Below are 27,214 nucleotides of genomic sequence, written 5' to 3'. Positions count from 1 at the left end.
TGTGGTACTATTGTTTATAGTAACTGAAGAGCTTCAGAAGCTTTGAACACAACCAACAAAAACACAGTCACCCACCCAGGCAGCTATGTATGAACATGACCATGTTTACCCACCCATTTCTGTACTGACGAGTCCCACCAAGGAATTTCAACCCCCTGAAGCCAAAAGCTTCTTAAGTCACGCTAGGCACATGGTCAAGAAAGTTGACAAAAAGTTACAAGAACTTCCATAGCAAGAGGTTGGCCAGAATCAGAACAATTCTTGAAGCCTGAATAAAGAGACCGCCCATAATGTAACCTCATCCACCCCTCCATCTGAATAAGCAACACCTCAATGGTGGTCATGTAGCAGATTCCTCAAAAGATTAGAGTCATTGCTTTGCAAAGACCACCATGTAGAGGCAACTCAAGGGTCCAGGAGAGGGTAACAATGGAACGTTTGACTTACTTGTTCAAGGTCTGTTACAGTCTCTCTGGCATGTCATGCCCACAGCAGGCTCTTTAGAAAGATGAAAAGTTTGAGCAAAGCAAACTGTAGGTTTGTTCCCAGAAAGAGAGCCTGTGAAATGGTCAACTGCTCCTATGAGCACCCAAACGGTCCATGTATTTCTTAAATAGTGCTGAACCAAGTACAGGAATTGAGATAGGCGGGAAGAGATGGGAAATTAGAAGGTGACAGAACTACTGGCGAAATAAACCTCAGTTCTGGCTAGGGTGACCTTATTTCCCCATGCTGAATATGGGCCACCTGGTCAGATTACTCATATTAAGCGAGTTCAACAGCAAAAAATCAGAACTATGCAGTACAAACATTCAAACTAACATTAAGTTGACTGAGTCAGTGTTAAAAAGAAATCCTGTGTAGTTGGATTCATTTTATTTACCTTCTTATCTTTAAGGCTTTATGGTTTGCACAGGGAGAGGACACACACCAGGGGTGACTGACTGACCCAACCCTCCCTGCCCGGTGCTCTCTGCCCTCCATGCCTGGCTAGGCCCCTGGGACAGACTTGCCTCTCCTGGTACCACATCTTCAAGGCAACATGTGTGGTGCGGGGCAGCGGGCACATACCCTTCTCCCCAGATTTCTGCCAGGGTTCATACCAGAATGTGACCAGCAGCAGCCTTTCAGCACTTTGTGGGAGGGAAGGGCCAGGACCTGCTTCCAGCTGCAGGGGAGGGATGACCTGGCCAGTATCTCTTCTCCCCTCGCAGTCACCCCCCTCACTCTGCTCCCCTATGGCTGGAAGCGGCTTGTCCCTTCCTGCCTGCACAATGTCAAAAGGCAGCTAACAACTCCAGGCTGCTGCTGGCCACAGATGTAACCCAACAGCTGCCTCTTGTGCCCTGGCTACAGCGTGGGCAGGAAGGGGTTAAGCCCTAAGATGCATTGTGCACCAGGGCCCAAGGAACTGGACTGCAGGGGCTTCCGTGAACCCAGCCAGAGAGGTGGCTCAGCAGGGGAGGGTGCCTAGGGGACAGAGCGGGGAGGAGGAGGAGAGGCACAAACTGACTGGAAATAGCTTCCCCCTACCACCACCCCCAGAGCGTAGCTCCAGCTAGAGGCAGTGGGGGGGAAGTGCTCTGACCTGGGGCTGGTTCTCTGCAGTGTGCTGGGAGCAGGATGCACCCGCGGGGGGGGGGGGGAGAATATGGAGGAGTAGTGGGGTGGGTGAAGGGGCAAAGAAGGGAGAGGACAGCGAGAAGGGGGAGCACATAAAGGGCCAGTGTGGGGGCAGAAGAGGCGACATGTAACTGGCTGTCTCCTGCCCTTACCAGCCACCGCAGCTCATGCTGGTTGGAAACAGGATGGGGCCCTGCTGGCCAAGAGCCAGCACGCAGCAGGGGTTGTGCTGACGGACCAGCATGGGGAGCGGCTGGCCCTGCATCTTTGTGTCGCCACCAGCCTTGCACACACACACACACCCCCCCAGCCCCCGCGCTGGTGCGTGGGCAACTGGCGAGCAGGGATCTGACCAGCAGCAGGACCTGCTAGTACTGATGGGGGAGGGGGAAGAGAAGAAGAGGGGGAAAGAAAATATGGAACAATTTCCCCTTTTTAAAGAAAAAGTCAGGACACCTGCAGGAGGGCTTAAATATGGAACCACCCCTTTAAAAAACAAGACATCTGGTCACCCTAGTTCTGGCAGGCTGAAGGAACAGTAGCAATGAGGATTGCAGACATTTCAGTCACAGGTTTTAACACTTTGTTTCTCAACTGCTTTGCTGCCACCTACCCTTTGAACATTGAAACAAGGCAGAGTGCTATGAATAACCTCACGGGCTGTTCCCAGAACAGCCCACCTGCAAGGAATTTTCAATGTTTTGGTTGTTCGTTTTTTAAAATCAACCTGAAGTTTATTAGTAGCTTAGATGGCATGACAGGAATTCATGACCGTGGTCTCTTCCTTGCCTTTGTACAAGGCTAAGAGAAACACTGGCTACTTTGACAACCTTGAAGCGGACACTGGAAATCCCTTCCGGCCAAAGCCGGCAACCAGAACTTCAGTAGTTTCCTCATTGAGGTTCAAGCAACTGTCATTAGGAACAAAGGCTGCTAGTTTCTTGCTGTTCTTGATCAGCTGGACTCTGACACATTTCCTGATGGCTGAATTGGGCTGCTTAGTCTCTACACCAGCTTTTTCCAAGAACAATTCCCTTTGCATGGGAAGCTCCTCCAAAGGGGTTGGCTTTCAGGGCAGTACTCAAGTGGGCCTTCTTGTATTGTGGGTCGTGTATTCTGATCCTGTTGGTGGCGGCAAAGCTTACTAGTGGGATGAAGCCCCTGGCACTTACCCATTGTGCTGCTGGGCAGGCTGTTCTACCCAGGCAGCTGTCTCTAGAGCACAGGGGAGGTGGGTGGCTGGATTTTTAAGTAAGATCCCATCTTTTGCAATGACAGACATCAGGAAACTAAGCCTCCTTATGAAGAGGGCTGCTCTGAAAACCTCAGTCTTTCACTCTTGCCCCTCACATCACAGCCATCAACTTAGGGGACATGGTTTGTCTCTTGTGAGACTTCAGACCTGCATCTCAGAAGAGGCTTCTGAATTTAAACCCATGCCAAGATTAGGAAGAGAAAAGTCTCCCACATCATGTGCCAACACCTCTCCCAGATTGAGAGGAGTTCAGGTTTCCATAGACACTGTTCCACTGTTTGTTTGGTTTTTTGGGGGGGGGGGTGTTAATACTGGAGGTTGGTTTGGGACAGCTGAAGTTAGACCCCAGAAAAGTGGACATTAACTTGCCCCATGCCTGACAGGATTCTCTCTCCCAGCCCCCCTTAAATCTTACTGAAAGACTGAGGAATGAAGTCTCATTCCCTCACTCCAGCTGTCTGAAGTGAAGAACCAGAGTAAACCACAACAAGGGCTAACCACTAACAAGTGAGGAGGGTTCCTTTTCATGGTACCGCCACTTGCAGTTTATTTGGGATACCTAGCTCATGAGGGGCCCGGTGTGGTTATTGGAGCTGCTCACTGTACTCCAGTGGGTTAAAGCCGCAGAGAAAAGTGACACTGTCCTGCTGCCCTGGATTTAAGTGAAAAAGCAAGTAGCATGGCCAAAAGGATGCATGCAGGGTTGGGGGAGGGGGGGGGGAGAGAAGAAAAAGACAAGAATGTAATAACATGGGAATGCAAGAGGAGACTGAACACCTCCAAAAAAAACCCACACCACACCCCCATTTAATTTTTAGGCACTGCTTTGGTATGGCGACATTTAACTCATTAGGCATCACGTTTGTAGAAAGATTTCCTGGCTGAACTAATCTGATGACATTGTCCACATCTAGGAGGTGTATGAAGGGGGGTGTGAGGGGGTTGAAGAGGAGGAAATCTACTGAACTTGCAGTAGGTAGATCACTTTGCCTGTAATGTTATACACAAGTCTGCTTGGGGGTTGGGAACTTCATGGGAGCTTATTTCACTAAGGCTTTAGCCTCTCCTCCATGCAGGACACATTTGCAATGCAGCCTTCGGTAGGTCATTCCCCTCCATGAGGGTAGCAGTAATTCTATGAAAACTCCCTCCCCACAAAAATCTTAGTGGGTTACAGGCTCCAGGAGATTGAAACTACTCGTCACTTGCAGAGTACATGTTATTCTCCACCCCACAGGCCAGTCATTTGGATGCTAGATTTGTGCTGGCTGGTTTTCTTTCAGAGAAATTCCCATCTCTTTTGGCCCTCATGCCTGACTCGTCTACCAATCCTCAAGCTGAGGACTGGTGCAAATTTCAGAGACTGCCTGCTGCATTTGTAGGATTGCAGGTTCCACCTACAGCCTTTAAAATGAAGCAAGGTTCAAGCCTTCGACAAAACTAGACCCAAACTGTTTGTGATGGAACTGGAAGAATTCAGCCCTGCACATGCCCAGTAAATAGGGAATGCTCTAGAAACACATTGGGCATTACTGCCTGGCAGTAGAGGTAAGTTAGAACAAGATACCAAATCTTTATGGCCACCGAAAGTGCTTTTGAAGTCCCAGCTCTACAGAATTGGGCTGGAAATACTGCCCAGATGGACCTAAACTGCAAAATCCAATTTAGACCACCACCAAGTTAGTAAAACTCTGTGCCAGAAAACCAGTTACCTAAAGCCTCTTGCTGGTCATTATGGCCCTTCTAGTTCCAGATGGAATTTGCTAAGTACAGTAGCATGAAGCTGGTAGGTAACAAAACTAGACTGAGTTTTGGTTTTGCTTCTAGAGTGTGCATTTGAGCCCTTCTCATTTTGATCTGAACGAGTTCTTCCACTACTAATAATCCACATGGCTGCTGTTTGATCTACATATTACCACTCAAGCCCAGTGTTTTTATCTGGTAGATATTCAGGGAAAGAAGGAGTACATCTGTGTGTGTTCATTCTAGTTAAAGTTTCCTGTGTGGTTCAGCCGGTTGTGCCTACAGGTATGTTTATTTCACTACTTTAGCAAACCAGCAGACTTTTTAATGGAACTGTTGATATTTTTCCTGGCTAGAATTCCTGGCTGGGCTAGGCAGTGTACAACTGAAGTTCATTCCTAGCTACAGTCTGAAACTATTATTCTCCTCATGGGACTGAAGAGAATTGAAGGTTTCCATTGCATTGGTCAGATTTCTTCATTCTCATCCTTCAAATTTAAAATATCTAAATAAAGGAGCTCAGGCAGTGGACAGTAGCTCTTGCCTAAGCCAAGGCTTGTTTTAGCACCAGGCACACTGGACATTCATCTCCATCATTGCAGCCATATGTTGTGCTGTAAGTAATGTGACAGGGTCGAGCCAGATGGCTACAGGAGAGTAATAGAAGGTAGATATATTAGCCCCAGGTTAAGTAGGTCCCTTTTCCCTGGGTAAGGTAACAGGGAAGGTTCCAGAACAATCAGGAACCTTCTGGAGACAATTAAGACAAACACCTGCAGCCAATCAAGAAGCTGTTAGAATCAATTAAGGCAGGCTAATCAGGGCACCTGGGTTTAAAAAGGAGCTCACTTCAGTTTGTGGTGTGTGAGTGAGGGGCGGGGAGCAAGAGGCACTAGGAGCTGCGAGTGGGAATGTGGACTGTTGGAGGACTGAGGAGTACAAGCATTATCAGACACCAGGAGGAAGGTCCTATGGTGAGGATAAAGAAGGTGTTGGGAGGAGGCCATGGGGAAGTAGCCTAGGGAGTTGTATCTGTCACACAGCTGTTTCAGGAGGCACTCGAGACAGCTGCATTCCACAGGGCCCTGGGCTGGAACCCAGAGTAGAGGGCGGGCCCGGGTTCCCCCCAAACCTCCCAACTCCTGGTCAGGCACAGGAGGAGTTCATGGGACCTGGACCGTGGGTTCATGAAAATGGCCAAACTGAGGGATGCTGTGAAGCTCCAAGGCAAGCAAAAATCTGCCAATAAGCACAAGACCCACCAAGGTAGGAGGAGGAACTTTGTCACAGTAGGTACATTGCTACACCCCAGCAGATGAAGCTCTAAGCATCAGACTTGATGCAAGACCAAACACCTTGGGACAACACTGGGGGAAGATTCCAGCTTTGTTGGCTTAGGCCACATGATCAATAGATCATTCTTTTGGTGTTTCTTGGCATTCCTTTGGAGCTACTGTTCCCATTGCAGCATCTAGTCTGCAAGCAGCAGGCTTCTGTTTTGCAGGGGGGAGAGGGAGAACTATGACCAGCAAGACATTTATATTCCAGTAGCACTCAGAAGTCTCAATGAAGATCAGAGCCCTGTGCAAGGAGCATTAGATATGCATAATAGGAGTTCCTGATCAGGAGGGCTTAAAGTCTTCAGTACACAAGAGAATTCTTGTTTTACAAGAGTTTAAGTAACTTGCCAGAGGTCACAGACTGTGGCAGAGCCAGGAACTAAACCCAGATCTCCAGAGTCCCAATGCAGGGTCTTAAATGAGGAAGGACAGTCAGAGGTCTAATCTCACTTGGTTTCAGGGAAGGCAAGTTTAGATTGGTCAACAATTGACCAAGTACAACCCACCAGCAACAGTCCCATAAAAAGACTAACAGGGCAAGCATGTATGCACATATCTTCTGGGATCTTAGAGTGTCACCTGGTCAGACAGCAGGAGAGCTCAAGCAGTCTGATTGCTAAATACTGCCTTTGTGGAGGACAAAAATGACAGCTGGTGCAAGGCAGTAACAAGCTGAGACAATGCTGTCCTACAGAACAAGTGCAGGATTTATTCTTGCTGCAGGAGACTGTTTTTGCTCTAGCCTGCAATGCATTCATGCCATGCCAAGCAGCACTTAGACCCATTGGAAGCCTGATCTGTGGTTACTGGTCTTGGAATTCTTTACTGATTGGGGAGGAGGGGCACTTCAAAGCAAATTCTACCCCTGCTCCCCTCCTAGACCTCTGGACTGCTTGACTGCTCCTCATTCTATAGCCACATAATATTGTGAGGTGCTTCACTGAAGGTCCAGGCCACAAGAGAGGCACCTGGCCAGGAATGTAGAAGATCACTGGGGATTTAGCTAGCCAGCCCATGTGGCTTCAGGTCTTCAGAAGGAGTTTGAGGCTTCAAAGCCATCATTTAGCTCCATGTCACCTCCTCCTTCAGCCCCATTCCTCAGACTTCAGTGCAAGCTTTATTACACATTGGATCCACAGTCAGCTGCCCTCATTCTGCCACAAGAGGGTGCACTCAGATACATGAAGAGCAACTAGACTGGAATCCCCATCTCTGGCATGCTTTTGTTCTCAGGCATGTGGATTGCCAATCTGCCCAATCCACAGCAGGGGCTCATGCAATGAAATATAATCCCATATTACCATGCACTAAGAAGAAGGCTGCATAGGTAGTAGTCACAACACAGTCAACTTGTGGAACTCCTTGCCAGAGGATGCTAGGAAGGCCAAGACCATAACAGGGTTCAACAAAGATCTAGATAAATTCATGGAGGATATGTCCATCAATGGCTATTAGCCAAGATGGGCAGGAATGGTGTCCCTAGCCTCTGTTTGCCAGAAGCTGGGAAATGGGTGACAGAGGATGGATCATTTGAGGATTACCTGTTCTGTTCATTCCCTCTGGCACTGGTCATCAGAAGACCTGATTTTGTTCCCAGCAATGCTGTGGACCCATTTTTAGTGTCAGGTAGTTAACTCCAGTGCTTCCATGTCCCCCCTCTATATCGAGCTTGTCTATTTAGATTGCAAACTCTTTGGGGGTGAAGACTACTTTGCCTTGCAGTCAGAACTGATCACAGCCAAAGCCTCCAGGTGCTACTGTAAATACAAAACAGGAATAGCAAACAAAAGCCACAGAGACAGGTATGTTGTGGGTTGTCATTCTGGAACCAATCTGCAGCTCCATGCTTGGAATAAAGATAAGGATAGGCAAGTGACTTCAGGAATAAGTGGAACCAGTTCATGACACTGATCAAGAATTTTAATGCTGCATCCTCTTGTCCAGATGGCATCAAGTCCACCATTAGAAAAAAATCCAATCTTGATTTAAAATTTCCAAAGAGATCACTTTAGTTCACATAGGACTTCCCTGAATTTACTCCCAGGGCCTGTGTTATGCAGAAGATCAGACCCGTTGTGGTGATCTAGTCTTTTCAACCTTAAACAACCCCAAACCATCTATGAATCTAGGTCTAGAACAGCAAGTCCAGTAGCCTAACGTGTGGTGGGGCTTCTTCCAGAAGAGAGCCAAGCAGTAATTTCTGGAGACAGTCTTGAATAAGTTCTCTGTGATTGAGCATAAGAGCTCAGTGGTCAGCTCTCCAGACCACACCTACCATCTCAACCATCCATTTCCGCCTCCTGGTCAGTACCCTCCACATGGGAGCGTTTCTGCACTCGTTGCAGAGAGCAGGCTGATTTTATACACTTGGTGACACCATTGCTGGTCTTGCAGTTGTCTTTAAACGTGTGTGAGAGCAAAGTGCTAACCTTGGCTACACCCACAACTCCCATTGACATAAGTGGGAGCTGCATGGGCATATGGTAGATAAGGGCAGAATTTACCCCTCAGAATACCAAGACCCAAAAGTTTCAGGTACCAGTAGAGTTGGTGTGTACACAAGAAGAAGCAGTCACTAATGTAGGCATCTGAGCAGAGTAAGTGCCTACAAGATCAGTGTTAGATTCCTTTAGAGACACACTTGCTATGTGCCTGAGTTTTGAGACTAGTCTGTGCAAGAACGCAAGTTGCAGCCTGCTCCTTTCCCCTAGCTCTGAGAACCTTGCCTCCACCCAAGCCTGTGGGATGGTACATAACCAGTCAGGAGACTAGATTTCCTCAAGGGTATATGCTCTCATTGGGTTCTTCACCCTGGGCAATTTGTAGTACACTGGACTGAAGGACTAGCTGGGGAGAAATGAGAAGGATGCAGGAGAAGTTACACTGCACTGACAGACCAACCCACTCAAACCCTTGTTTGGTCCATCTTATGCTCTCCCTAGAAGGGTTTTCACCTCTGTCCTGGCCCACACAGACCCAGTCTAATGAGATTTTGGATCCCTAGGGCCAACATACAAGACTGACCGGAAGCTGGTAGTGCCTACTCAAGCAAAGCCAGGGAAGAACATGCCAACTTGATGCCATGCTACCTATGAGCCCGAATGCAACAGCTGTGTCTTATAGAAGGGATCTTGTTGGGCCAAGTCAGGGTGGTGTATTGGAGGGGTTATGTTGCCTGTGGGCTGTCTGGGATCTGCCTGCAGTTATGAAAAAGGCATGCGCACAGGGCTGTGGGACTAGAATCAGGCTGGTTAGTTTGATGGGTCTTTAGAGATCTGGCCTTTTATTTGAGCATTAGGAATAGATCTGCCTGAAGGAGAGGCACAACCAGGGAGTTTTTAAAAGGGAAGCTTTTTAAAAAACAAAACAAAAAAAACCTGCAACACTTGTTTGCATGGAGCACCCACTCCTTCAAGGCATGGCTGACTAACCAGAAACTGACCTAGAAGGGTTCACAGAGCAGAATCAATATCTAATTGCACGTGCAAGTCAAGGATGTAGTGAAAGCGGTAGAGACCAGAGTCTTAAGTTACAGCTGGATTTTTGCAAGATGCTGAAAACAACTTGGTACAACCTGGACTGTGTGTGTGCCAAGTCCAGGAGACGATGACGACTAAGCACTCTTATGGGCAATAGTCTTGTATATGTTCCTACTCCATTTCCCTGTTGGGCATCAGATACCACTTGTTCATTTCAACAAATGCACCATAAGAACGGCCATACTGGGTCAGACCAGAGGTCCTTCTAGCCCAATATCCAGTCTTCGACAGTGGCCAACACCAGGGGCTTCAGAGGGAATGAACAGAACAGGTAAGCAAGTGATCCATCCCATTGCCCATTCCCAGCTTCTAGCAAACAGAGGCTAGAGACACCATCCCTGCCCATTCTGGCTAATAGCCATTGATGGACCTATCCTCCATGAACTTATCTAGTTCCTTTTTGCACTCAGTTAATCTTGGCCTTCACAATATCCTCTAGCAAGGAGTTCCAAAGGTTGACTGTGCTTTGTATGATGAAATACTTCCTTTTGTTTGGTTTAAACCTACTGCCTATTAATTTCATTGGGTGACCCCTGGTTCTTGTGTTATGGCAAGAAGTAAAGAACACTTCATTTACTTTCTCCACACCAGTCATGATTTTAGAGACCATCATATCCCCCCTTAGTGGTCTCTTTTCCAAGATGAAGTCTCAGTCTTAATCTCCCCTCATATGGGTCTCACACAGCTGTGGAATTTTAAATTCAGGAATCTTATGCAGCTGATTGGCAACAGAAACAGCCATAAATAAGGCACCTCATGAAGATGGAGCTTGAGGTGTCTGACTGGTGTTTACCCTAACAGGGCTCTTAAGAATGAATTGGCTCATCTCAAACCTATCCAGGCACAAGTTTACAAAACAGCTGAAATCAATGAGAGCCTCTGCTTATACCAGGTTAGAATGACCAACAGATTGAGGTGAGGATACTGGGGTGGGTGAAATATTTCAGGAATGTTTAAGATATAGGAGCACAAATCCCACAGATTCACAAGAGGACTTGTGGCTAAAATCATGGAGGCACATTAGAAAGTTTCTCCCTTAAAAATTTAACAAAGCCTTCTCCAAGCAGTGAGATCTTCACTGGATCAGAATTAGTGACAATGTTATTCCTTAGAGTGGACTAAGGTACCCAAGTGATAAACTCATTGGTGCTCCATGGAAGGAGCAAGGATTATGTGGGTGGATTCACAGTAGAGGAGGGAAAAGCCACTTAATTCACCTGCTGCCGCCCCCAATGAAAGTGCTCCCTCTCAGATATTTTCTAGTCCAGAATGCCAGAACCTCACGGCCTAGGTCTACTTCCCTTGAGAGATGGGCTATAGTACACATTCTACAGTTCTTTGAAGGACCCAGGAGACAATTTGCCCATTCTAAGCTCCTGAATGCTCCATCCTTGAAGGTCAATGCACAGTTTCTCATATCCTTCCACAACAGTGGCGGGACAGTTGTTACATAGCTACCCACTAGGTATAGTGCAACTAAATAACTTCAGTTTTTGAAGCCTTCTGTCACCACCTCCCCCCAGTTTAAGGAAGCATTTTTGCAGCAGCTACTCATTGTCAAAAGGAGTTTTTATTTCAGTCTTCCCTAGATACTTATCAATGATCTTGTAGCTCTGCTGGATGGTTAGGTCAATAAAAACCAGACCAATGTGACTTTTCTTCCAGTCTCATCCTGTAAGAGCTGGTGAATGAGCAATCTAGACTTCTAATGAAGAAGTGTTAGTCTTAATATAAAGAGGGTTGACTTGGGATCTGTGTAGTAATACCATAAGGATCTGTCTCATCATGAAAGGTGATGCAGTGTTTGCATTCCAAGTACAAACTAAGAGCTTTAACACCAGATCTATTCCAGTTTAGACACGCTCATAGAATATCTACAAAGTATCTTTGCTTATTTGCAACCCTTGGGAAAGTGCAAGTATATTTTTTAAATTACTCCCCTCACCTCAAGTTTTTGTAAAGATAGCTCCCCACCCTTGACTCTTCTGGAAAAATGATTTAATACTGGAAGCAAAAGCAAAGAACTACACATGTCAGAAAGTTGTTTTGACCATTTCAAATATGAAGTTGTTTGTAACACTATATAAAAAGCTACTCTGATTTTTCCATATGCCAGAGCAATTCCCTTGAGTTTAGCCAATATGTTTATCTATGTAAAGTCATGAAATACTCCCTGTTCTAGTTACTACTTTGCACTGTGCTGCTACCATAAGGAGTAGAGCTTACTGTGGTAGATTAAAAAGGTCTGAGATTTTAACCAAGATCAGCTTTTCATCCAGCAAAGGTCAGATTCTGGATCTAGACTGCGCTTGGAGACTGCATGAATATGAAGTCAAATAGTTTATTTTGCTGTCTAGTTTTAGAAGTAAAAAGGGAGTTCTGTGACAGAACTAAATTTTGTAGAAACATGACAGCTCATTTTGCAGCATCTTTGACATTAAAAAGGATGAGAGATACAGAACTAAATGATTTCTGACTAGGTTATCTTGATCTATTTTAGACACTGGAATGGTTCCTTAGCACTTGGCTTTTATGACTTTCTTATGATCTATATTAAACAAACACACGTAAGGCTCTAAAGAACTAGGAACTTTTTTTGGACTTTGTTGTCAGGATTTTCAAGCCAGTCTAGCTCCCATAGACTCCTTTGAAAATCCTGGAGTAAAAGAAATACTTAGGCTAACACTTTACCCCTTCCAACGAAAATCAAAATTCTGCCTTAAAGGTTTTATCCTCCTACTCCCCAGCCTCCCAAATGAAGGTTTGTTTTAAACAAAGACAGTTGCATTTAAGATATTTAACTTTTATCTCAGTCCACTGGCTTGGGTTCCACTGGAATTGGAGAAAGAAAAGGAGTACTTGTGGCACCTTGAGTTTTTTCATGAAGTTGATAGATTTCCACTCCATACGGCTAAATTCAGTGCCTTGCATAATGACAGGTTTCAGAGTAGCAGCCGTGCAAGTCTGTATTTGCAAAAAGAAAGTCACAAGTACTCCTTTTCTTTTTGCGAATACAGACTAACACAGCTGCTACTCTGAAACCTGTCATTTGACTTGGACTAGTTCTCCAGCAGTGGGATCTGACAGATCAGGATGAGTAAGTGGACACATGTATATTGGCTGGTTACAACCAGGGCTACCTAATGCTCAGTATTTGGTAGGGGTACAGTCTTCAGAGCACATCACAGGGTCTCTGCCACCATGTGGTCTAAGATGTAGCTTTAGATCACAAGCTTCTAGATACTACATTGTGCTACAGTGTCTGACCCAGCTGCCCCACTTAGAACCTAAGGGCCACCCACTGATGTGCATTTCTGGACGGTTTTGCTTGCAGATTCAGACAGTGGCATGTGGTATTAGCATGATACTAGCAATAAACAAGCCTCAGGCAACATGGGGAAGGGTGCTTCTTCATAAGCAGTTCCAAGCCTTTAGATCAAGTTTTCCATCTCAGTTGAGAATTAAGATCAGATGCTTAACATGGGCAGGGAGGGTTAAAAAATGGTTTCCTCCCTTTGAGTTTATACATCACTATTACTATGAGGGGGAGGGAGAGGTAGCACAAACGTGAATGCCTGCTCCCCACATTGGATTTGACTGGTGAGATTCTGTCACTCCATTTAAGAGCCATAGTTAGCTCTGCTGGCTTGTACCACACTAAATTGGAGCAGAATATAAAGGTGATCTATGGAGTCTTTCATGAGACTCATGTTCATTAGGGGTATCATGCAAAGCACACTGAAGTGAATGGGAGCTTTTCAAGTGACTTTGGGGTCAGTCCCTAGAAGTCCCAAGGTTGGTTGGTGTCATCTCCATTCAGGAGGAGACAGCCTCACTTACTGCACTGTGACAATAGCTAAAGATGCTTATGCTGAGAGCTGTAGATTTAAAGGCTAAGAGGGACCATGATGATGTGGCATGACCAAGCCCACAACTTCACCCAGCAATTCCTGCCTCAAGTTCAGTAACTGAATTCACCCCATCCTTTGGGAAGCTGCTACAGTGTTAATTACCCACACTGAAAAAGGTCTGCACTGTACTTCCAATTTGGCTGGCAGGTGAAGCCATCCATCCATCAGCTCTTATGTCTGCTAGGTTAGAGCATCCTCAACTTTGAGGAGGTCTTCTCCCTGCGTAGATACTGTCTGGACTGATCGACCCACCTTTTAACCTTCTGATTATTGCAGAAGCTTGAGCTCTTAGTTGTGTAGGGGGGCATTTTCCAGACTATGAATCTTGTGCGCTACTCTTCCCTGATCCTTTCCTTATTTACCATCCTATTTAGGGTAGATGTCAGAACTGCAAAGATTGTAGTAGTGGAATCCTCCATGCCATGTATGATGGGAATCTCACCTCTTCATGCTTAGTACTCCCCCAAGTTATACAGCCAAGTACTGTAACAGCCCTTTTGGCCAAAGCATTGCACTGGGAGTTTGATCAATGCACTTCTACCTTCTACCCCAGTTGCTTTTCTAGTCTCACCATCTCCTCAAATACAGGAGAAATATATCTATCCTAGAAGTACCCCCAATTTTCCTCCCTTCTGCCCTAAAAGGATATCACTGATGTTGGTTAGCCCAGCAGAGCATCCTGTGCTACAAAGTGTTTTCCTTGAGCTAGCAATGAACTGATGGGAATGGGAGGGGGACAAGCAAATGTTGACATGACCTAGAGTCTGGTGCGATAGTTCCCCATTCTGAATGTATCAGGTTTGTCTTTGTTCAGTTCAAGCCCCTTCTGTTCACAGTCCCACCAACCCACCCTGCAACTTAATTCAATTACCAGCCACTGAATAAGTTTTAGGCAACTTGGTTATGCGGTGATAAAGCATGAGCCCTTTAATAATTACACACATGAGCTTTCTGAATTGGGGTTGTAAGGCTGCAAACTGGACTTCCTTTAATTGTGATTAGCAGCTTCCAAAAAGCAAGTTAATCATTGACCTGGCCCTCCACCAGGAGACCAGAGTCCTAAAGATTTCAGGTGTCAAGTTCTGCATAGCCAGTTCCATGAAAGAAAAGACCCTGCTGAGTCAGACACTAAACTCCTCAGAGCTGATGATCTCCTCCTTAAGGAGTGGAGGACAGTTGCACCTAGAAGCCCCAGCCAATTTGGTGCCCGGTTGTACTAGGTGCTGTAAGCAAGGTTACCTACTCAGGTGCTGAACATCCAGGTAAGAGGAAAAAGCATTAGCCCCCATCTACAGAAGGGAAATTGAGGCAATAAAAAAAGTGGTAGATCCAGGAATTGAACCCAGGCCTCCTGAAGTGCAGGGCCATCCTTCCTCTCCCAAGGCTGTAGGGCAACCTTTCCCAGATTGCCTCGCACACTTCTGGCAGAGGGAGCTGATAGATCCCAGGAAGTTAAGCACTCACATGTGGATTTGTGCATCCAGGTCTGAAAACACTGGCCTTCACGTGCTGCTGTGGCAACAGCAAGTCCATTAAGGTCAGACTCCATCAGGTATATGGGCAAGAGCTGCCCTCCAAGCCTGGGGTGAGAAGGGGCCAGAATTTACCAGTGTACACTGCCAAAGAGCCACAGGAATAGGTCAGCAGCCCCCCACCCCAATCAGCTCCACCTTCAGGGCACTTTGCAAATACAGTCCGGTACTCCTGTTAGGTAGGCTAAAATGTAAATGATTCCATCTTCATCATCTGCTCCTGTGTAAGTGGTTCCCTCTGCGGGGGGGAGGGGTCGTTAAAAGCGGCTTCTTGAACTCACCCAGGTCAAGGCCTACAATTTGGAAGCTGGAGATCATGGTTTGTTGATCATATCCATAAAAAAGCCCACACATGCACCTCACTCATTTTAAAAGGGGGTGAAGAAACTACTATTCCAGCTCAGGACCAAACCAAATGCTCCTTCCTCGTACTTCATGGGAGTAAATGTGAGGAAAAGCAAAGTCTTGAACCGATGTCCCATGTAGTAAAGGGACTAGAGAATCTCTCACCCTTTCCCAGTTCCCTCTTGTACTACTTTTGCGTGTTGTCCTTGTTTGGATTCCAAGACCACACATTTGGGTCTGGAGGATTGAGACATCTGTATGGACCACTGGGACCATTAAAGAGTGCCATAGAAGCGTTAAACAGCATTGAGGGGTGTTAGACCCACATTCCTGGCCAGATTCCAATTTGGGGAATTACATTCTGCCTATATAAATTCCAGCTGTAGTTTCAACTGGATACAGTATTCCTCACTTGCCATCATAGCTCATTTTTCTAAACAGCTGCTGTGTTTCACTCTGGAGAAAGATGAAAGAGCCTATGGTACTTGTCAAAAGTACAGGCCTGAGTGTGTTATAACTAGTCCACAGTCTATACTAGAGTTCAAGAACCTGCAGCATAGGTAACACCTTGAGTCTATGCACCACTTTCCCTAGATCACACCACCATCCAATGTCAGCTACAGAAATTCCCTAAATGGAAAGGTAATATTAGGATATTATTTAGAGTATGTTTACATTGACTTTGTTAACTGGAGACAAAGAAATAGAATCCTTAATTTTGTTTATTACCCAAGGTGCTATAATGGACAGAAGTATGCAGGTATCCAGTCTCATGACTTGTGGGACCACTTGGTAAGAGTACCAGTACCAGGCAATACCCAAACTAAAGGGCAAGTGTTTCTTGGCCTGCCAGGACAGAAATGCTTATGGACCAGTAAGTAGTTCTGAACATTGGAGTGAACCGGGGTAGGGGAAGTCACTCCACATTGCAGATGCAGGAGAAGCACCAAAAGTGGGTATAGGACATCCCCTGGGATGTGGAAGGAGAGTCAGCCTGCATCTGGGGCCAGAGAAGGCATTCCTGAGCAGCAAGTGCTTGTAGTGCTGGCCTGTGACCCAGCCAGCCTGCCCTGACCCCAGAGGTAGCTATAGCAATCCATGTGTAGAGTACAGGTCAGTGAGGTTTGCGAAGAACATTGGGGTCTGTCAAGATGGATACCACTAACACAACTGTTATAGAATGTTATTACCTTGACTTGTCAAGTGTTTGCAGTGGGACAGATCTGACGACAGACTATTGGCAGAAAAACCCTAGCTGATCTCAGAACCAAACACACACCAGGGCCTAACAGCCACCTCTGCTTCCTACTCACCTGTAGTAGGATGGCACACATGCCTGGTCTTAATGATCAGTCACCCAAGCAGGACACTGCTAATCTCATCATCTGTTACTTCAGAGACCAATAATGCAAAGTCCACAGGGATTCCCTGAATGTTATCCTAACATCTGCCCTACAAAGAAAAGTGGAGGAGCAAAATAACCCAAAGCTTTTAAGCGACAAGAAAAATGGAGAAGGAAATGAAGCGCAATGCTTTCTTGGGGATTTTTCTTTTAGCTTTGGGCTGCTCCAAGATACCCCCCTCAATTATCAAAAGATATTTGAGAAAAGTTTGGCACATCCTATGCAGCTGGTCTAAGTGCTTTTAGTATTTTGGAAGCAAACATCTTTAACTACTCATGGAAGAGAAAAAGCCAATCTGTAGGAGATGCCTTCATATGGCATGCATCACTGTTTGTAGTTGAGTTCTGCCTTACGATGCCCTTTACCCTAGCAGTTTTGTCCTTTCCTCAAGGCGTGTCCCAAATCACTGAAAATCTAGGTTCTTAAGAAAAGAAAGCCTGCCTCACATTAGTGGAGAAAGCCTGTTAGTTCAGTTTGGGAGACTCAAGTACTACAGTGATTGAGGCCAATTAAGAGCCTAGATTGATCTAGTAGGTCACCTAGTCTACCCTAAGGAGCTAGTATAGGATTGTTTCCTACAGCATGTTCTCTAGACCAGGGGTTCTCACAACCTTTTTCTTTCCAAGGCCCCCACAACATGCCATAAAAACTCCATGGCCCACCTGTGCCGCAATAATTGGTGTTCTGCATATAGAAGCCAGGGCTGGCGTTAGGGGGTAGCAAGCAGGGCAGTTGCCTGGGGCCCCATGCCACAGGGGACCCCTAGGCAGCTAAGTTTCTCAGGCTTTGGCTTCAGTCCCAGAGGAAAGGACTCAGGACCCTGGCTTCAGACCCACGTGGTGGGACTTCAGCTTTCTGCCCTGGACCCCAGCAAGTCTAACACTGGCCCTGCTTGGCAAACCCCCTGAAACCTGCTCACAGCCCCCCAGGAGTCCACTGGTTGAGAACCACTGCTCTAGACTTCATGAAGTCAGTCATACAGACACAAGGGAGGAAGATTCCCTGCCCCCCCCCCCACACACACACACGCTTCCCTTGGCAGATTCCTCTTCTGTCATCACAGGTCTTTCTCCCCTACCCAGTGTTCATAGAACCACAGGATTGGAAGGGACCTCAAGAGGTCATCTACTCCAGTCCCCTGCTCTCATGGCACGACTAAGTATTATCTAGACCACCTCTGACAGGTGTTTGTCTAACCTGTTCTTAAGAGCCTCCAGTGACAGATTCCACAACCTCCCTAAGCAATTTGCTCCAGTGCTTCATCACCCTGACAGTTGGGAAGTTTTTCCTAAAGTCCAACCAAAACCTCCCTTGCTGCAATTTAAGTCCATTGCTTCTTGTCCTATCCTCAGACATTAAGAAGAACAATTTTTCACCCATCTCCTTGGAGCAGCCTTTTATGTCCTTGAAAAGGCACTATCATGCCCCCCCTCCCTCTCTGCTCTAGACTTAAACCCATTTTTTCCAATCTTTCCTTGGGGGGCGGGGTGTTCATGTTTTCTAGACCTTTAATCATTTTTGTTGTTCTTCTCTAGACTTCCTCCAGTTTGTCCACATCTTTCCTGAAATGTGGCACCCAAAACTGGACACAATACTCCAGCTGAGGCCCTATCAGCACAGATTAGAGTACTCCATTTAAATACACTTTAGTACTCTTGGAATAAGCTTGTTAGGCTTCCTTGGGCCACCACCATATATTCTTTCCATCTCTAGTGTCTGAATTCAGACTTGTTTGGGCACCAAACCATCACCATCACTCCAGGAACAACATTTGTGACCAGTCACTTCCAATCTAATATTACACTAAGCACATCAGTTGACAAAACACCTGCTTCTCCTCCCCCAAGTGGAAGAAGAGACTTAGGATTAAAGGGACAGGAGTCATGAGATCCAAGTTCCAATCTGCTACAGATTGGTAGTCCAACGTCAGGCAAAACAGCTTATGCCTTTTCTTTCTGTTACTGGATAATGTTGACCCGCCTTTGTAAAGCTCTTTGAGTTTCATGGACAGAACATGGTATAACCAGAGGACTACAAACACGGTCTTGTGTGATTCTAGTAATTAAGAGAGTCTTCTACAATACAGCATGTACACAAAGCAAGGAACTTTGATGAACTAAGATAAGGAAAAACAGGCTATATTTTCTCCCTCCTTCACCACTTTTCAGGTACTCTACAATTCCCAGTGGATCGGTCTCGAAAGGGGCCTTCAGGAATCCAGAGAAGAAAATTAAGGAGCCCCCCCCCACCATTGTGTTCATACCATCAACCTGAATTCTACATTCTAGAGGGACACTCTTCAGCCTTGCTAAACCATCCTGCTACTTCTGCAGTCTCTCCTTTGCAGGCGAGCAGACACCAGCGCTACTGCCCGCTGACACAATCTCGTTAACATGTAACCATGCACAATTTCTGTCCCAGTGGCACTAATTACTGGGTAGGCCACCCATTTGGAAACACCGAATTCTTTCCCTGAAACGATTCGTTTGGGTGGAATGCGGGGGGGGGGGAGAAGAGAAGGCATCATCCACAGCTGTCTCAATTCCTTTTCGGACTGCGGAACGGAGCAGCCAAGTTGGGAGCTCCCGGGTGACATCTGTTTAACACGGCCGCCTGCAGTTCACCCCTCTCTGCATGGAGACTTTAAAGAATCACTGCTGAGATGTTTACGTCTCCTAGGAAAGGCTCCACAAAGAAGTGAAGTCAGTTTTAACAGCCAAAAGAGAAGCATTGCCACTTGGGGTGGGTGCTGGAGGCCAAGCTAGAGTCGCACTAGACGTCTTGGTGCTTTAAAAGCAGGTGCTAACAACAAGATGAGGCAGATTTTGCTCTGGTGTAAATCCCAAGTATGCTGAAAGAGGGTATATGTTGGTTAATCCGGTAGAGATCTAGGAGCAGAATTTGACTCAGCATTTCCCTGGAGATTAGGTCCTTAGTGCAGTTTTCACTTTAGTCTCATACCTAAGTGAAGAATCTCACAGGAGACCTTTGCAAGGGAGGTGATCAGCTTTCCAACTCAGGCCAAGGGGAGTCAAACACAGCCCATGCTGCTAGGCAGCATGGGCTAATTGATCACATTCATGTTTGTCAGAGCCACCTAGTGCCCTGTGGGTTGTCTTTTCACCCTGATTCTGGCTTGTAAAGCAGAAGCTCTTCCATTTGCAACCTTAGGGGTCCCCATACTAAAGAGTGCAGTACACTCAAGTATACCTTCCATGCACACTCTGTAAATCATGTATTGTTGTGGATTAACAAGGACCATGAACCCAGTTATTGAATATTCTTCGGTGTGTGAGAAGGCTCAGTGAGCATGATCTCTGCTTTAGTCCTTTTAAAGAAGAAGGTATTAGCAGCAGATGCTAATCATTTGCAGGGCTCTAACTAAACAGAAAAGATGCTTAATTAACATAAGCAAACTTCATTTTGCACAGCAAAATGGGATGCTCACCTAGCAGGTGGAACAGCCAGCATTTCCTCCCCAACCTACCCCGCAAGATGCTTAAGAATAATCAAGCCCAGTCTAGAGAATTCAAGTAGCAACACAAACAGCCCCTCTGCTCAGCAATGCAAGAAATTCCCTGAGACCAAGAAGGGAATCTGGAATTAAGTCAGGTGCAATGTTCACTGTGCCCTTCTCTTGACCCAGACTATTAGTTTTGAAGTGCCTATAATCTAAACTGGCCAGTGGAGGCAGACTTTAGGAAAGGCTACTCCTAACAGCTGCAATAGACTACCTGTTCCACTACAGCATTAGCACGGCATGGTTTAAACAGATCTCGGAACAATCCCCAGTCAGCATAGAGATTAGAGCCAGACTGCAAATGCTTAGCGTTGTCTGATATTTTAGATGCTGCGTGATGTAGTTTGCAGAAGGCACAAACTTCAGTGTGCTTGCGGGACTGCAGGACCCTTACCACGAAACCATCACAAAAGGAGAGGGCCTACCTCACGAAGCTAGCCCAGGAGCAAAAAGTTAAACAGCATGGGTTTGGGAAGGGAACAGGCAAGCAGCAGTGTTTTGAGAAGTTTGCCAGACCACAGAGCAAGACAATAGACATGTCTTACTGGAAGAGGAAATCTCAGCTCCATTAGGAAACCACTCACTGGGGATTGTGTAGCTCAAGGTGATGAAGTACACAAACCCCAGAGGCAGAAGCTAGACTCACTATTAGATTTCATGTTGGTTTACTGGACTGGCTCTCCTGATTGCACTCCATCCTGCTCCCTCTACCCATTGCAAGCTGATCCCATTTCAAAACAGAGATTCTTTGAAAAAGACAAGAAATAACCCCACAATGCTTCCCCCAGCCACCGGCAGTGCAACTATACCAGGATTAACAGAGCATAAAAGACTTGAACTGCCCCGACTGCTTCAGTGTCTGAATTCAAATTTCTCTACCGAAACCAGTTGATCTTGCCACTGTGAGGTTTTAGCCCAGTGACTGACATGGGAAGAATTATAGAGAGATCTATTGCTAAAAGGGAAAGCCAGGTCTTCAGGAGGACGCAGAGGTAAAGCAGGAGAAGAAAGCAGATGGGGGGGCGGGGGAGGGAAATGTACTTTTTCCTCCTTACACATGATTAGCTTTAGACCCCAATTCAGCGTATTGAGAGAATGGATCCTCCCAGAGAAGACCCCCCCCCCAAAGCAAGCTTTCCCATGAAAATATTTAATTTTCTTTGAGAACAGGATACACCTGCAAGCCTCCGCCAGTCAATGCCCCTCCAACTCCATAGCTCCATTCATGGGTTGACGGAACCCTCTGCTGGTGTAACTGTGAAACTGCACGCAAAGCACCCTCTTCAAAACTTGGGGAGGGCGTGACAGGTGACAAGAGCAGGGAAGTCAGGGGTCCACCCATGCTAGCCGCACACCAAATTCACACTGCAGGAGAGGGGGCCAAGAGGCGCCATGTAGCCAAGAAAAGGTGTATTCCAGGACAGCTTGCTGTTGTTGCAGGGGAATCTGCGGAACAGGAACCAGTCTTGAGCTTTGCATGCAGCTTAGGTGGCTTAGTGCTTACAAGACCAGTGAAAGCTGCAAACCTCCAACCAAAACCCCCACACTTTATGTCTCACTGTTCTTTACCTGCAGACTAGAAAGGGTTTTGCTAGCACTAGCAAGCTTACTGGTCTTTGGTATACACGCACCAATCAGAGTGCAATTGTCACTCCACTTCCTTTAAGAGAAAAAGCTGGGAAATTAGACCCAGAATCACTGAACCAGACCAATCTGGGGTGTTCCAGCCAGACACAAATACCAATTCAAAAGCTACATTTAAAAACCCACATGAACACTTCGAGACTAGAGGGTCTTGAGATACAGGAACAAAAACTTGTTCTGTAACTGTGCTTTCTGGGGCAGGAAATCAAAGGAGGTGCATAATAGCAATGATCTGACACTTTCAACAGAACAGCGAGCCAGGGAAAAAAACAATTAGAGTGAGTTATTTTTCTATAAAACAGTTTGTAAACATCTGGATTTTGCCAGTGTGTTTTATGGTCATTTTCTTGGGGGGGGGGAAGAACAGAGGAGCTTTTATCCCTTAAGGGGGCTTCCCATGATGTACTGCAAGTTTAGACAACTGAACAACAAAACCACACCTCGCTGAGTGTGCAAATCCCTTCTCCATCCTCTAGATCCCAAAGCAAATCACTCCCTCACACAGAGAGAGAGAGAGAGAGAGCGCGTTTTCCCAGCTACTGCCAATTTTTGGAAGTCACATTTTGTTTGTGAAACTAAAGAGTAACTTGATTTCAAAGCTACATGACCCCTAAACAGAAGAGCTCTGGAGTCAGGAGCAGCTGGATCCCTAGAACAGACCCACCAACGTGCCTTTTGCCATTGTATAAGTCGTGCCCTGAAGTTGCACTGTATGCAGAGAGGGAAGGGGGTGGGGGAGGGTGGACCACAAACATAAGCAAAATATCAGCTTGGAGACTGCACTGCTACCCTCCACTAAACATTACAGGAAAGACAAAATAAGACTCCAGAATCAGCACTATTTATTTATTTATTTTTAAATAAACCCCAGTTCAAATGATCTCAGCCAGTCTGCCCAGGCTACAGGGAGAGATTCAAAGCAGACGCCAAATACAAGAGCCATGAATACAACTCAGTGCTGTAAATTGCTATGAGAAATGGGGGGGGGGGGGGAAGGGAGAATCCCACTTAAACACAAACAAACAGCTCCCAAGCAACAACCTGCAGCTTCTAGACTCCCGGGGATTAATGACAACCTGGAAATGCAAGACGAGCAACGTCCTGCGCCCGGTTTCCAGGGGCTTGACAACGAGCAAGGCTCCCGGAGCCGGGTGACTCCACCAGAAGCAGCCGATAGCGGGGTGAATTGGGGAGGAGAGGCTGGGTCCGGTCTGTGTCCCTTCCACACCCACCCGACTGCTCTCCCTGCTGTTCTGTGCCTACGCGGACACACTCCGCCGGCTCCCAGGGCTGGCCCCCGGCTCACCCCGGCCAGCTGATGCCAGCTACAAGGACTCGCAGGGTGGGTCAGCCACAGTACAGGGTTAGGGGAACTGGCTCCCAAACGCCTTCGCATCTCGCCTCAAGGGGAAGGCGCCCAGATGTGGGCTAGATCCCTGGCCTCGACCCGCCCCAGGCGGCCAGGAAGGGGTTGTGGGGGGGGGCATTGACACAGTCCTTGCACCAGGCAAGAGAAGGAGCATCCCCGCCCTGGAGGGGCAGAGACAGACACCTTGGCGACCCCCCGAGTACGACCGGCGCAAGCCAAGCCCTTTGCAGCCAGCCCCAGCACGCCCAGGGCGGCGCGCCCCCCGCCTGGTCCAGGGGGCAGTTGCAGAGGGTGCGGGGGACTAGACCATGGAGGGAGGCGCCCCGGCTGACCGGCCCGGGAGAGGAGACGGGAGGGTCCCGGGGCGCCGCTGAGCTGGGGGGGCGCAAGGTGCAGCGGGGGGAGCTCACGGGCTATTTGCGAGACGGTGGGTGCAGGGCTGCGAGCGCCAGGGGCACCGAAAGGGTGCAGGGGACGGGCGGCGGAATGCAGCCTGGGGGAAGGGGGGGCGCTGGCCTCACTGAGGTGAGGGTGCAGGTTGGAGCTGCCTTGGGGGCAAGCGGGGGTGCAGGGCGCGCGGAAGTGGCGGAAGCTACATGAGGGTGCCGGGGGAGCTGCCTTGGGGAAATGGGGGTACAGGGGGAGCGGAGGTGGGGTGCCGGATGAAGCTGACCTGGGGGAAGTGGGGGTGCAGGGGGAAGCTACATTGGGGTGCCGGATGAAACTGCCTTGGGGGAAGCGGGGGTGCAGGGGGAGCTGCCCTGGGGGAAGCGGGGGTGCAGGGGGAGCCGGATGAAGCTGCCCTGGGGGGAAGCGGGGGTGCAGGGGGAGCCGGATGAAGCTGCCCTGGGGGGAAGCGGGGGTGCAGGGGGAAGCTACATGGGGTGCCGGATGAAGCTGCCCTGGGGGAAGCGGGGGTGCGGCGTTGGGGGCCGGGGCGCCCGGCGGACCTACCCGAAGTAGGCGGCGGAGGGTCCCGGGGCGCCGCCGAGCAGCACTAGGAGCGCGCAGGAGGAGAGCCATCCCAGAAGGAGGTGTCCATCCAGCATTTTGCTACAGCGCTAGGGCTGATCATCTCGTTTCCCCGCAGAGCCCGATGAGGCTCCGGCTGCCCGAGCCGCCTTCTTATAGCCGGGGAGGCAGCGAGCGCCCAGCCGGGAGCGGGGCGGGGCCGCGGGGGCCGGCCCCGCCCACAGGCCACGCCCACACGCCGTGAGGGCTCTGCGGGGAGGGGCGGGGACGACTGAGGAGGGGGCGGGGTTAGGGGCTCAGGCTCCGCCCCCAGCAGAGGCCGGCACATGGGACCGTGAGGGGCGGGCTGGGAGCAGCTGCAACAGGGCAGGCGGGAGCTCCCTGGGAAAGAGGCCGGCAGATATAGCGGGCTGGGCGGGAGGGGAGTGATCGAGGCACGGAGTGTGTGTGTGTCTGTGTGTGTAAGGGAGAGACTGTGCGTGAGTGTGAGAATCAGGTGTGTGAGCGTGATTGTGCACATGAGCGTGAGAATGGGGAGCATGACTGCGATCGTGCGCATAAGCGTGAGAATTGTGTGCATGAGCGTGAGAATCAGCTGCCTGAGCATGACTGTGCGCATGAGAGTGCGGAGTGTGCATCTATGCTTGAGTGTGACTGCAGGAGTGAGAGAGACATGTGAAAGTGGGACTGAGCGTGCATGATTGTGAGCATGAGCATGTGGAACTTGTGCAGGAGCTTCACTGGGCCTGCGTGTCTGTCGTGCCTGAATGAATGGGATATGTGAGTTTGTGGACATGCGAGTGTATACAGTGTGCATGGACGTGAGTATGAAGTGTGTGACTAAGTGAGAGTCAAAGGAAATGTGCATATGTGAATAAACATGAATGACCAGGAGCGTGTGGTGGATGTGTGTGAATGAGAGACAAAGAATGAACACATGTATGTGAATGAATGTTTTGGCGTAGTAAGAAGTATAAAGTCCAGGGACATGGGGGTGATACTTCAATGGATTTATTTTTCCATGTGTAAAATGCACCTAGTGCAACCTCCAGGTGCATACGTTATAAAAACTATCAAAATAAAATAATCATAAAATTGTTAACATGTCAATTAAAAAGAAATTCCTTGAGGCCAAAATAGAAAAATCTTTCTGGCATTCCCAACTTTTTTGGGCAGCAAGACCCATTTAACCAGACTAAAATCTTGGTCCTATATCAATTCATAGAGTCCAAAGTCAGAAGGGACCATTGTGATCATCTAGTCTGACCTCCTGCATAACACAGGCCAGAGAACTTCCCCAAAACAATTCCTAGAGCAGATCATTTAGAAAAACATCCAAGTTTGATTTAAAAATGGCCAGTGATGGGGAATCTGCCACAACCCTAGGTCAATTGTGCCAGCGGTTCATTACTTTCACTGTTAAAAATGTACACCTTATTTCCAGTCTGAATTTGTCTATCTTCAGCTTCCGGCTACTGGATTGTGTTATATCTTTCTCTGCTAGATTGAAGAGCCCATTATTAAATATTTGTTCCCCTTGTAGATACTAATAGACTAAAATCAAGTCACCTCTTAATCTTCTCTTTGTTATGCTAACTAGATTGAGCTCTTGGAGTCTATCACTATAAAGCATGTTTTCTAATCCTTTAATCATTCTGCAGGTCTTCTCTGAACCCTCTCCAATTTATCAACCTCCTTCTTGAATTGTGAGCACCAGCGCTGGACACAATATTCCAGCAGCAGGCGCACCAGTGCCAAATACAGAGGTAAAATAACCTCTCTACTCCTACTCGAGATTCTCCTGTATGTGCATCCCAGGATCAGATTAGCTCCTTTGGCCACAGAGTTACACTGGGAACTCATATTCCACTGATTATCCACCATGAGCCCCAAAACCCTAAATCTTTTTCAGAGCCACTGCTTCCCAGGATAGAGTCCCCCAACCCTGTAAGTATGGACCTCATTCTTTGTACCTACATGTATGCATTTACATTTAGCTGTTTTAGAAGGCATGTTGTTTGCTTTCTCACAGTTTATCAAGTGATACAGATCGGGCCTAGCCTCTTCATTATTTACCACTCCCCCAATTTTTGTGTCATCTGAAAATTTTACCACTTATGAATTTATGTTTATGAGTGTATATGAGACAGCCTGCACACAAGTGTGTGTATATGTGCACAAACTGCTATATAGTAAAGGAGCGGGAAACTTTCTAGGAAATTGTATAGCTCTACATTAAATACTTGCTGTGCCAGCTAATGCCCACCTCATATCCAGTAGTGTCAAGCAGTTTAACCAACCCCTTCACTTCCAGAGTGTGATTTGCAGTATTGTTAACCTGAAAAACAGAAGACAGACAAAACTCCCAAACCCTGAGATTTATCTGTCATGAAATTTCTGAATTGGAACTTCATTGAGAAAAGTTTTGCTTCTTCTCCCGTGCCGTGGGAGCATGTATGTTTCCGGTGGGGAGTGAGGGGCTCCCCACACAACTGCTGGCAAGGGGATTCCACTCTGTCCCTTTCCCTCTCCTCTCATGCCTCAGCCACTCTCTGTGGGCAAATCTGGCCCCCGAAGCCTGCACTGTATACCCTTGACCTTAGTTCTGCTCTGGAGTGCCCTTTGGGGGTGTTACCATGAAGACAGGTGCTTTGAAGAGGGAGCTGGCAGAGTGTGAGCCTAGAGGGAACCATTTCCATGCAAACCACACATACTAACGGCCAGCCAAATCCTGCCTCCACAGGGACTCAAGAAGAGGGTTCTTAAAGAGCAAGCAGCTTCGACATAGCATTCACCACAGCAACCAACCTTGCCTCCATTTATAGCTCTTTGTAGGGCTCACATGATGGCTGCCATTTTGTACAACACACCAAGGATTGAACCAGGGACCTCCAGAGCTGAAAAAGCACATCTCTACAGCTTGAGTTTAAGGGGAGGGGAGTACATTTCCAAGCTCCACCCACAAAATCAGATTCAGCCTCCAGATACCACCTCCAGTAGATGATGTAGGTGTTCAGG

The 27,214-nt window shown here is 47.6% G+C and overlaps 1 protein-coding gene and 1 pseudogene across 1 annotated transcript in view; both read right to left on the bottom strand.

Moving 5' to 3' along the window:
• WNT9A (Wnt family member 9A) overlaps nt 1–24,273 on the bottom strand; it is a 68,328-nt gene extending 44,055 nt beyond the window's left edge. Inside the window, exon 1 of the mRNA XM_077809534.1 lies at nt 24,179–24,273. Within this exon, the coding sequence (XP_077665660.1) occupies nt 24,179–24,273 (95 nt within the window). The remainder of the gene's footprint in view (nt 1–24,178) is intronic.
• LOC144261097 (small ribosomal subunit protein uS12 pseudogene) lies at nt 2,369–2,799 on the bottom strand (annotated as a pseudogene).
• Nucleotides 24,274–27,214: the final 2,941 nt, after the last annotated feature.

The sequence above is a fragment of the Eretmochelys imbricata genome, chromosome 2 (genome assembly GCF_965152235.1).
Source record: "Eretmochelys imbricata isolate rEreImb1 chromosome 2, rEreImb1.hap1, whole genome shotgun sequence".
Taxonomy (NCBI): domain Eukaryota; kingdom Metazoa; phylum Chordata; order Testudines; family Cheloniidae; genus Eretmochelys; species Eretmochelys imbricata.
The sequence above is the reverse complement of the archived record's forward strand: the minus strand, read 5'-3'. Positions and strand labels throughout refer to the sequence as shown.